The sequence below is a fragment of the Brassica oleracea genome, chromosome C8 (genome assembly GCF_000695525.1).
Source record: "Brassica oleracea var. oleracea cultivar TO1000 chromosome C8, BOL, whole genome shotgun sequence".
Lineage (NCBI taxonomy): Eukaryota > Viridiplantae > Streptophyta > Magnoliopsida > Brassicales > Brassicaceae > Brassica > Brassica oleracea.
Window position 1 is genome coordinate 31297973 of NC_027755.1, and position 11523 is coordinate 31309495.

At 37.1% G+C, this 11523-nt stretch overlaps 1 protein-coding gene across 1 annotated transcript; it reads left to right on the forward strand.

Moving 5' to 3' along the window:
• Positions 1 to 1872: 1872 nt before the first annotated feature.
• On the forward strand, positions 1873 to 9748 carry LOC106311768 (DNA-directed RNA polymerase I subunit rpa1). Its single transcript, XM_013749046.1, has 21 exons — positions 1873 to 2034; positions 2125 to 2297; positions 2579 to 2738; positions 2845 to 3105; positions 3173 to 3397; positions 3478 to 3645; positions 3775 to 3937; positions 4052 to 4239; positions 4490 to 4753; positions 4877 to 4965; positions 5065 to 5212; positions 5299 to 5517; positions 5607 to 5930; positions 6019 to 6163; positions 6268 to 6476; positions 6676 to 6878; positions 7016 to 7214; positions 7303 to 7571; positions 7650 to 7790; positions 8012 to 8777; positions 8857 to 9748. The coding sequence occupies exons 1-21, from the start codon at positions 2014 to 2016 to the stop codon at positions 9451 to 9453; spliced, it is 4932 nt and encodes a 1643-aa protein (XP_013604500.1). The 5' UTR covers positions 1873 to 2013; the 3' UTR covers positions 9454 to 9748.
• Positions 9749 to 11523: the final 1775 nt, after the last annotated feature.

The following is an 11523-nucleotide window of genomic DNA, read 5'->3' on the forward strand; positions in this document are numbered from 1 at the left end:
TATAAGCTTATATATACACATATTTGTTTTTTGGTTTGCTGATTGTGATTTTGTTTTATATTTTTTCAGAGATGATTTGAGAGAAGTGGTCATATTTCAGACCTCTAAGAGTTCACCATTCCGATCCTGCAAAAGATGTGCACTTAGAATGGTATTTTCTCTACTGTACATCAAAATTGGATAATCAATTATATTTTTAAAATATCTATAGTAGGATGGTATTTTCTCTACTGAAATAATATCTTATTTCCTAATCTCATGCTTTAATATTTAAACTTTAAGGACAAGATTTGTTAATTAAATCATTAGTGTAAACTACTCCCGAGATATTCTCTTTTTTATATTTAAAATGTAATTTTAGTAACAATATATTCCATAAATAATCCTAACTTATAGGTAGATACATTTTTAAAATTAATTTGAGAACATTCTATTACATAGCTTATTGTGAAAGCTAAATATTTTAGTAAAGTCTAGCATTTTACTTATCTTTTGTGTTTTCTCGATTCAAATAACATCTTTTTGAGATCATTTCTCTGTTTAATTCATTAAATACTCACTAAATATTTTAGATGTCAGAGAAACGAAATTAATTGACAAGATATTTTCTCTCCTAAAATCATGCATTTAAAACTTAATATTTATGGTGAGACTTGTCAACCAAAATTCTGGTGCAATCTATTCACGAGATGTTCTCATTTAGCTTTATTAACAAGATATTCCAAAAATAATATTACCTTATAAGTATAAGATTTATTGAGAATTTATTAAAGAATATTCTACTTCTTAGCTTATCATGTTTTTATCAAAAGAAAACGTCAGTAGATCAAATTAATTTTTACATGTTCTTTCAGGCTTGAGTTTATCAGAAGATCAAATTAAGAGTTTATCTTTGGCGGAGATTGAATCAATCATGCGTTTGAACGGAAGCTCATTTACATTGTTTAAGTTTTGAAACGTGTTATCAATAGTATACTCTTCTATTGGTTAAAATGTGGCTTTTGTTAGATTTTCTATTAATTAATTTTTTTTGTTTTACTTTTGTGGAATTCACGATAATGTAATGTTGTAAATCAATAATAAATACATTTTTCTCACTATTAATAGGTGAGAGAGAGAGGGAGGGAGAGAGAGGGAGGGAGAGGGAGGGACGGAGAGAGAGAGGGAGGGAGAGGGAGGGAGGGAGGATGAGAGAGGGAGAGAGAGAGAGAGAGAGAGATTAGTGTTTACGGTATATCATTCTAACATTATTTATTCCATATTTATTACATATTTTGAACTTTTTATGTCCTGAATTACATTCTGAAATGGTAAAAGAGGGTTTCAATGGGAATGTAGTGATAATATAAAATATGTTACCTCTGAAACTATACACTATTTATTCCAGATTTTGAAAATAAAATATCTTCTTAAACATACAAATTATTTTGGAACGTTGCAATTATACGTACACACAATAAATACCTCTTGATACTGAAGTTACTTTGTTCCATCTCGTCCATGTAAAATATTGAGTACCAACATTTTTTTGTACCTGATGCTTTCTCACAAAGGCGGTGGTATTATGATATAAAATTCGTTACTTATAAAACTACGTACTACTTAGTTAATAATCTGAATATGTTTATGTCCGCACAGGGTGCGGACCGGCCACCTAGTTACATGATTAAAAGCTAAAGTTAATTTTTTTTTTTTTTTTTTTTTGAAACACGAAAAGCTAAAGTTAACTAGTGAGCTTTTTTTTGTCGGCAACAAGGTTTTAAATTTTGGGCCGGACACACGGAGACAAAAAAAAAAAAAAAAAGTTTTACATAAATAAACCATAATTAATAAATTATATACACACATTTTTTTTCATCTTCAACCTAAAACCCTTCAAGCCGTATTGGAAGGGAAAGAAAAACAAAACCTTGAAGCGCAGGTTCTTCGCGCCGCCGCGTTATCTCCCTTCCAAACTCCGGCGATAAAGTAACTGAACTCTAATTCTCTCCGTTCTTGCAAAACTCACTCGCTATGGCTCAAACCACCACAGAGGTTTGTTAATAGTTTTTCGATTGCTGGTTCATAAAGTTCAGTGCTTTTGATGGTTTTAACTAATGCCTTCGAGGTTTTGGGTTTCTCCAGGGAGCTTCCCAAGTGGTTGAATCCGTTAGGTTTAGCTTCATGACAGAGGAAGATGTCCGAAAGCACAGTGTTCTTCAAGTTACAAAGCCCATCTTGCTCGATAACGTTGGGAGACCTGTCCCTGGTGGTCTCTATGATCCTCTTATGGGTCCAATGGAGGATGATAGATCAAAGTAAAGACTTCTCCCTTTTTTAAGGACTTTTATATAAAGATTTGATTCTTTTTTATTCCTTTTGTCTCTTGCTTGAACATGTTAGTTATAATGGTAATTTAGTTAGAGAGACAATGTTCAAAGGCGCTTTAATGTGCTTATTAATCAAGAGAGCTCCCAATTTTTTGAGCCTTTTTTTTTTAATTTCTAGAAAAATGGACGCTTAGGTGGAGATTCTATGATTGTCTCTCGTCATTTTGTTTGCTTAATCTGAGCTTTTTTACATTCTCCAATTATTGCAGGTGTAAAACGTGTGATCAGCGCAATTTAGATTGCCCAGGACATTGTGGGCGTATCGAGCTTGTCCGTCCTATCTACCACCCTTTGCTGTTCAATCTCCTTTTCATTTTTTTGCAGAGGACATGTTTCTTCTGTCATCACTTTATGGTTAAAAAGGAAGTGGTAAGATAAGATTTACATATATGTATATATGATAACAAGTTTGATAATAGTTGGCTCCTCGTTTGCGTTTACTAAAATTTCTTTATATCTTTGGTTCATTTTTAAGGTTGCAAGATGCGTCTCTCAGCTGAAACTCATCATGAAAGGTGATGTGATTGCCGCTAAGCAGCTCACTCTTAAACCCACCGATTCATCACCAGGGGAATGTGAAGATTCTGACATGGGGAAGCAGAGATGGACATCTCTTCAGTTCGCTGAAGCCACTGACGTCATCAATCAGTTTCTTAGGTTGAAGTCAAGGAAGTGTGAGTCTTGCAAAGCAAAGCCTCCTAAACTAGAGAAGCCTATTTTCGGATGGGTTCGCTTGGTATGTCCTCTTGAATTTTGTTTCTTCCTCTTTGATATTCTCATTAATGACAATCTTTTTCAAACAGGATGGTATGTCAGCGATCGACATTGGAGCTAATGTAATGCGAGGGGTTAAGGCTAAGAAGTCCGCTAACAGTGGGGAAGATTCCGATGACGGTGATGAGAGTGGTATCAGTGGATTACATGAAGTTGAAGATGGTGCTAAAAAGAAAAAAGGAAAGTCTTCGAAAGCAGCTAAAGACTATGGAGATCTCAAGAAGGCTTCTAAAAGAGACCTTTTACCGATTGAGGTTTGTTTCTAATATAATTTAACTTTACAAGAATTTTCCACATTTATAATGTCTCTGCTGTTTTATTACATTTGTTTCAGGTCAAGGAAATCTTAGAAGGTTTGTGGGATAATGAGTATGAGTTTTGCTCCTTCATTGGTGATCTTTGGAAGAGTGGATCTGAAAAAATGGACTATTCTATGTTCTTTTTGGGGAGTGTTCTTGTGCCTCCTACTAAATTTAGAGCTCCAACAAAAGGAGGTGATAGCGTAAGTTCTACTTTACATATATACTTCTATTTGGAGTTTGTGTTATAGCTGTTGGCATTGCCTCTGCGAGGCACTTTCAGTGTCTCTTTCCCCCATTAACTTATATATTTACGTTTTTGTTTCTTACAGGTTACGGAACATGCTCACACCGCAGGGCTAAATAAGGTCTTGGAAGCCAATATAGCCCTTGGAAATGCCTGTACTAACAAATTAGGTCTATCCAAGATAGTTTCCATATGGATGAATCTTCAAGAAACAGTCAATGTCTTGTTTGATAGCAAGACTGCCACAGGTTAGCTTCTTGCTCATTGACTTGCTCTAGATGCATCTATCACTAAAACTATCCTTATTCTTTTCTAGCAACTGATTGCCCCACTTGTCGACTGACTGATATTATCCGTTACAGTTAAAAGCCAAAGAGAGGGTACTGGAATATGTCAACTGCTGGAGAAGAAAGAGGGTCTGTTTCGGCAAAAGATGATGGGAAAGAGAGTGAATCATGCTTGCAGATCTGTGATATCTCCAGATCCTTTTATCGCTGTCAATGACATTGGAATTCCTCCTTGCTTTGCTTTGAAATTGAGCTATCCTGAGGTATGATGTCATATAACAGTTTATTGCACTTGTTACTTGATTTGACCACTAATCTTTTGACTTTAAATCACACGCCCGAGAGTCTTAGATGGATGAAATTTTGGTTTATTGATCTGAAGAGTCATATGTGAAGACAACTATTATCTTTGCTTGTAATGCTTTTCAAATTTGAAAACATAGTCTTTTTCCACAAAGATGCTTGTCCGAGCTGTATTGTAACCTTATGTATGTTTTTTTTCTTCCGGTGCAGAGGGTGACTCCTTGGAATGTTGAAAAGTTAAGGCAGGCTATCATTAATGGTCCTGACGTTCACCCTGGAGCAACACACTACTCTGACAAAGTATCTACAATGAAGCTGCCTCCTACCAAAAAAGCACGAATAGCAATTGCAAGAAAGCTGCTGTCCTCACGAGGAGTCAATACAGAACTTGGGAAAACTTGTGATGTCAACTTTGAATGTAAAACTGTATATCGGCATATGCAAGATGGCGACGTCGTCCTTGTCAATCGTCAGGTGTGGACATATACTGTTGATTTTATTGATACTGCGTATCTAAATTGTTTCTTAAGTTTCCTGAGGTTGATGATTGAAAGTGTCTTCTGAGTTGTCTTACAAGTAATTTTCTTTTCATGGCAGCCAACGTTACATAAACCTAGTATTATGGCTCACATTGTCCGTGTTCTCAAGGGGGAGAAAACACTTCGCCTCCACTATGCAAATTGCAGGTAGACTCCGAGGATATGCAGTTTTCCATGTCTCTGTTGATCTTTTCACATGTATTTTGATGTATCCCATGACTGATTTTAAAACTACTTTGGTTCCAGTACATACAATGCAGATTTCGATGGGGATGAGATGAATGTCCATTTTCCACAAGATGAGATTTCACGATCTGAGGCTTACAATATTGTCAATGCAAACAACCAATATGCCAGACCTTCTAATGGTGATCCACTTCGAGCTTTAATTCAGGTTGTGCATCCAAGCTTTTCTTCAAACCCTTTTATTCATTTCACAAATTTAGTCATATTTATTGACCTTGTATTTTTACTTTACAGGACCACATTGTTAGTTCGGTTTTACTTACCAAAGGGGACACCTTTTTGGACAAAGAAGAATTCAATCAGCTTCTCTTCAGTTCCGGCGTGACTGACATGGTACTCAGTTCTTTTTCCGGACGATCTGGCAAAAAAGTCACACAATCAGCTTCTAATGCAGAGCTGTTGACTGTCACGCCTGCCATTTTGAAACCAGTACCTCTTTGGACAGGAAAGCAGGTAATCATGACACTCACACTGATATTTGTTTGTTCTGTTTATGATTTTGTTGGTTCTCTAACGAATGTGGTTTTCTTATTTGGCTCAAGGTCATCACGGCAGTGTTAAATGAGATAACCAAAGGTCATCCTCCATTCAGCGTAGAGAAATCTACAAAACTTCCGGTTGACTTCTTCAAATGTAGATCAAGAGAAGCAAAATCTAAAAGTGGAGAATCCAGCAAAAAGAGGAAGAAGCATGATTTTAATGAAGACAAACTGCTCATCAGAAAAAATGAATTTGTCCGCGGTGTGATTGACAAGGCTCAGTTTGCGGACTATGGGTTGGTTCATACAGTGCATGAGCTCTACGGTCCAAATGCTGCAGGAAACCTGCTTTCTGTTTTTAGTCGTCTCTTCACAGTCTTCCTTCAGGTTTGTTTGCTTGCATGAAGTTGATTGTTTATTTTCATTTGTCACAGAGTTTTTGTGTCCTGAACTTTTTGCTTAAACATCTTTTCAGACTCAAGGTTTCACCTGTGGAGTTGATGATCTTATTATTTTGAAAGATGTGGATGAAAAGAGGACGGAGCAACTTCGAGAATGTGAAGGAGTTGGTGAAAAAGTACTCCGTAAGACCTTTGGCGTTGATGCTAATGCTCAGATAGGTATGTATTTTCTGAGGCAGAGTATGTACTTGTTAATGTGTTCATGAAGCGTGAAATTGTAGTTTACCAAATAAACTAATCACAGATAACTGTCTTTCCTGCAGATCCTCAGGACATGAAATCTAGAATTGAGCGAGTTCTGTATGAGGATGGCGAACTTGCTTTGGCATCTTTGGACAGGAGCGTTGTAAGTGAGCTCAACCAGTGTTCAGGCAAGGGGGTGATGAACGATTTGCTCTCGGATGGGTTGTTGAAAACACCTGGAACGAATTGTATCTCTCTGATGACAATATCTGGGGCTAAGGGTAGTAAGGTGAGCCTTTTCTTCGGTATACTCGCTGTTTTTTATTTAGCTCATGCCAAGTTGTCAAACTGTTTTTTTGGAAATGAGATAAAAAAGCAGTTTACCAAAATACAGACAGAACCTCTTGTTATATTTACCTTTTCAGTGGAGTCTTTATTGCTGCAAGTAATTTTCATCAGTTCTTTCTCATGTTATCGACTTTGTGCAGGTTAACTTCCAGCAAATTTCTTCTCACCTTGGCCAGCAAGATTTAGAAGGAAAAAGAGTTCCCCGAATGGTTTCAGGGAAGACATTACCTTGCTTCCATCCATGGGATTGGTCACCTAGAGCTGGAGGTTTTATTAGTGACAGATTCCTTAGCGGTCTTCGCCCCCAAGAATACTACTTTCATTGTATGGCTGGACGAGAAGGGTAAGTAGTATAAAACTTATAATTCTTTGAGCTTTTTTAAGTGTTCTCGTGTTGCATTCCCTGTGATATTTCTGTTAAGAGTCTTTGCCATCTTTGTTCCGCCGCATTGTAATCACTTAAGACATTCGGGTTTACAGGTTAGTTGATACTGCAGTGAAGACATCACGTAGTGGGTATCTGCAGAGATGTTTGATGAAAAATCTTGAGAGCCTGAAAGTCAACTATGATTGCACAGTACGGGATGCTGATGGATCCATCATTCAGTTCCAATATGGTGAAGATGGCGTGGATGTTCATCGGTCTAGCTTCATTGAAAAGTTCCAAGAAATGACATTAGTAAGCATTCCTTTTTCAAACGGTTTAGCCTTTTTCCTAATCTGTATATGCTTCTCGGAAACTTATGTTGTTATTTAACTTTATTCAGAATCAAGATATGTTCCTTGAAAGATGTAGCGAAGACATGCTATCTGGATCCAGTAGCTACATAACTGATCTTCCTATTACGCTTAAGAAGGGAGCTGAGAAGTTTGTAGAGGCAATGCCTATGAAAGAACGTATTGCTTCTAAAATGGTGAGACAAGAAGATCTTCTGAAGCTAGTGAAGTCAAAATTCTTTGCAAGTCTCGCCCAGCCAGGGGAGCCTGTGGGTGTACTTGCTGCACAATCTGTAGGAGAGCCATCAACACAGATGACGTTAGTTATTTCCTTGAAACTTTTGAATCCTTCATTAAATATTTGCTTATAGTTTTCTTTTGCGCTGTCAATTTACAGGTTGAATACTTTCCATCTTGCTGGACGTGGAGAGATGAATGTGACACTTGGTATTCCACGTTTACAAGAGATCTTGATGACTGCTGCTGCAGACATTAAGACACCCATCATGACCTGCCCGTTGCTGAAGGGCAAAACAAAGTAAGTTGCTTTAGTTATGGTCACTTGATGGGTAGCTTCTCTTAGAAAGTATTTAGGATATGTTTAAAAAATCGCTAGGCGGTAGTCATGCGTTAGGGAACTATTGATTAGACGAACGCCTAGACTGATTTTTTGCCACCTAGAGACCGTTTAGACCGGTTTTTAGAACACTTAGTAATATGAAATTGAATTTTTTGGCTTGAACTTTGTCATTTGTGCAGTGATGATGCAAGTCAAATCACTGATAAGTTGAGGAAGATTACCGTAGCAGATATTATCAAGAGTATGGAAGTGTCCGTCATACCATTTGCAGTTCATGGGGGTGAAGTTTGCAGTATTCACAAGCTTAAGATCAATCTATACAAGCCAGAGCATTATCCAAAGCACACTGATATTACCGAAGAAGACTGGGAAGAGACAATGACGGTCACGTTTCTGAGGAAGCTGGAAGACGCTATAGAGACTCACATGAAAATGCTCTTGAGAATCAGGGGCATAAAGATTGAGAAAGACAACGGTCCAAAATCCGGAAACGAAACGGATAATGATGATTCCGATAGTGGAAAGAAGACTGGAGGTGATGATGACGATGATGATGATGAGGGAGAGGATACAGAGGCTGATGATCTTGGTGCAGATGCACAGAAACGGAAGAAGCAAGCAACAGATGAGCAGGATTATGAGGAGAGTGATGACGATGAGAAGAATGAACCGTCTTCAGTTAGTGGAGTGGTTGACCCTGAGATGGATGATGATGAAGATGAGGACGGAGAAGTTAGCAAGGAAGATACCCCGGAGGAGGATAATGAAGATACCTTGGAAGCGAAGAAAGAGGTGAAGAATGTTCAACAAGAGAATAAAAAAAAGAAGAGACAAAGATTTGTCAGTGGTGAAAAAGACAGACACATCTTTGCTGAAGGCAAAGGAAAGACATTTGAGGTCCACTTCAAGTTTCATAAAAATGAGCCTCATATATTACTTGCTCAGGTACCTTTTCCTTGAAGCTATTATTACCCTTTATGACTCTGATGTGTGCTAAGCCCTCATACTATTTTATTACACGCAGGTTGCTCAAAAAACAGCGCAGAAAGTTTACATCCAGAACCTTGGGAAGATCGAACGGTGCACGGTAGCCAACTGTGGTGATCCTCAAGTGATATACTACGGAGACAATCCAAAGGAGAGAGCAGAGATCTCCAACGAAGAAAAGAAAGCCTCACCAGCTCTCCACGCATCAGGAGTTGATTTTGCTGGTCTCTGGGAGTTTCAAGACAAGCTTGACGTCAGGTACTTGTACAGCAACAGCATCCACGACATGCTAAACACTTTTGGAGTTGAAGCAGCTAGAGAGACGATCATCAGGGAGATAAACCACGTTTTCAAATCGTACGGTATCTCAGTTAGCATCAGGCACTTGAACCTCATCGCGGATTACATGACGTTCTCTGGTGGGTACCGTCCAATGAGCCGTATGGGAGGAATTGCAGAATCAACTTCTCCGTTCTGCAGAATGACGTTTGAGACAGCCACTAAGTTTATTGTTCAAGCAGCTACTTATGGAGAAGTGGATAGGCTTGAAACTCCCTCAGCTAGAATATGTCTTGGCTTGCCCGCTCTTACGGGAACAGGTTGCTTCGACTTGTTGCAGAGAATGGATCTCTGAGATGATCCTAAAGTGGAGCCTACTGCCTAGTTTTTTCTCTATTTTATGTCTTCCTATAAGTGGATAGATTCGCCTGCCGACAATGGAGGAATAGTTTGGAAGGAAAGAGCTGCATCTTTGGTGACTTTTTTGATCTTGATTTGATGTTTGTTTACTGACGGTAATGCATTAGGCCACTTTATTTGTATTTCTACCTAATTTATGTTTGGCACCTTTTGTTTTCTTAAATTATTTTGTGTCGGTTTTGGATTGATTATGTGTCCTGAAAACTATTGGATGATAAGTCTTAATCTTAGTTCTGTTGTCCGAGTCAAATCGAAAATTTTGTTTTCTGGTTTTAATGAACTGAACATTGGCCTGATTTTGATGTCATTGTCATCAAAATTTATTATCATAGCAAATTAAATGTCTAAAGATTGCCTTTAGTCACTCAACAATTAAACGAACAATATATGGTCATTACACAACCTAGCATATGAATGAGGAGATCACTTCAATAAGTACAGAGATTTGGATTATATTTTCTTATGGTTTTTATTTTTATTAGTTTCTCAAATTCGAATATTTTCTCATCAATTGTGTCAACGTTGAGTACTTTACAACTTGACCTAAAATCACGAGATAATAAGTCATATACATTGTAGAAAATCTTGGCGATACACTGAGGTGTGGATTGGATACTTACGTCATGATCTATAGTGAATAAATCTCAAGTTTTTGGTGGTGCCGTGAATTTTGATAGATTTAGTCTCATCCGCTTTGAACTCTGTTAGTAGCTTGACGAGCCAAATAATTTTCTGCCTCTATTATATACTTCGACTCATCCGAATCTTACTCTAAATTCGTTGTCATTTTATCTTATCACTTTAGCTATATTGTTATATTTCATGTTTCTGCTTTTTCAAAAAAAAAATATTTCATGTTTCTGGAGTTTTAAACAATTCCCTCTTCTGTTGTAACCCAAATGTTTAAATTCTTGATGAAATTAGTGTTTCAATAAAACCATATATAGGAGAAACATGGAAATTTCAAATCTATGGTCTTTAAGAATTGTACATTAAACATTTTAACTTCCACACATTCTGATTTGAGCCAAAACGAAAAGCACGAAGAGTGGAGACACATGAGGACGTGTTCACTCTTGAGGTTGCCCCTCGTGCTGTCTCGAAAGTCTCCCCTCGTGAATTTGGTCAATCGTGCCTGACATCTCTTTTATTTGCGTAGCTTCTTTTATAAAATTTATTATTTCCTTATTCCCTTATTGTGTTACTAGGGAATTAGGCGACATATACCTATAAAAAAAAATTAACTATATAACCATTACAACATATATGCTACGATATTTTGTATAATTTTATGAAATATTCCAACAATATCCTTTATCTGCGCATGAAATGTTGAAAGTCATTTTTTAATCTGACAGTTGAAAAGTGTGTTTACTTACTAACCTTTCACAAGCGAAACAGAAAATCTAGGTAAATAGAACGATTATGCATGAGAAGAAAAAATGGTTGACTGATTACGCTTTTAAGCACACACCAATTAACCTAATGTGCCAATAATACCACAATCGAATGGTATGTCATTGTAGCATTTTAGGATCGAAACCACAAGGAACTAGAGACATAACACCAAAAATACACAATCTTCCTTAATCTAAGCAAATAAGAAGATGAATGATTTTGTAATAAACTAATGTCCTAGAAATATAAACAAGGTGATCTCAAATCCAATCAAGCCATAAGTGCAAGAATTCAATCAAATGCTAAGGATGGATCCATGGGTAATGATAATTGATATAAGGTGATCAAAGTTCAATCTAGGATGTTCAAACAAAACAATCAACAAGTCTATAGGTCTAGATCTCATTCAAAATAGATTAATCCACTCCCGTGATAATAATCCCTATGCTAGTCATGCATCAAACACAAACTCCCGTTGGCTAACACATTCAAGCATGCATAAATCGTAAGTCTACTAACCACTTAAACACCTCGAACATCAACTGCCGTTGGCCAAGTATGTAAAAGACAATACTAGGTTCATTCAAGCATTTTAACAAACACCTTC

What these genes read in the sequence shown, in the direction of transcription:
- LOC106311768 (XM_013749046.1), top strand. Translation starts at nt 2,014, where the DNA reads ATGGCTCAAACCACCACAGAG. An exon ending in GAGCCATCAACACAGATGAC is followed by an intron (nt 7,572 to 7,649) that starts GTTAGTTATTTC and finishes GTCAATTTACAG; the next exon opens with GTTGAATACTTTCCATCTTG. An exon ending in TTGCTGAAGGGCAAAACAAA is followed by an intron (nt 7,791 to 8,011) that starts GTAAGTTGCTTT and finishes TCATTTGTGCAG; the next exon opens with TGATGATGCAAGTCAAATCA.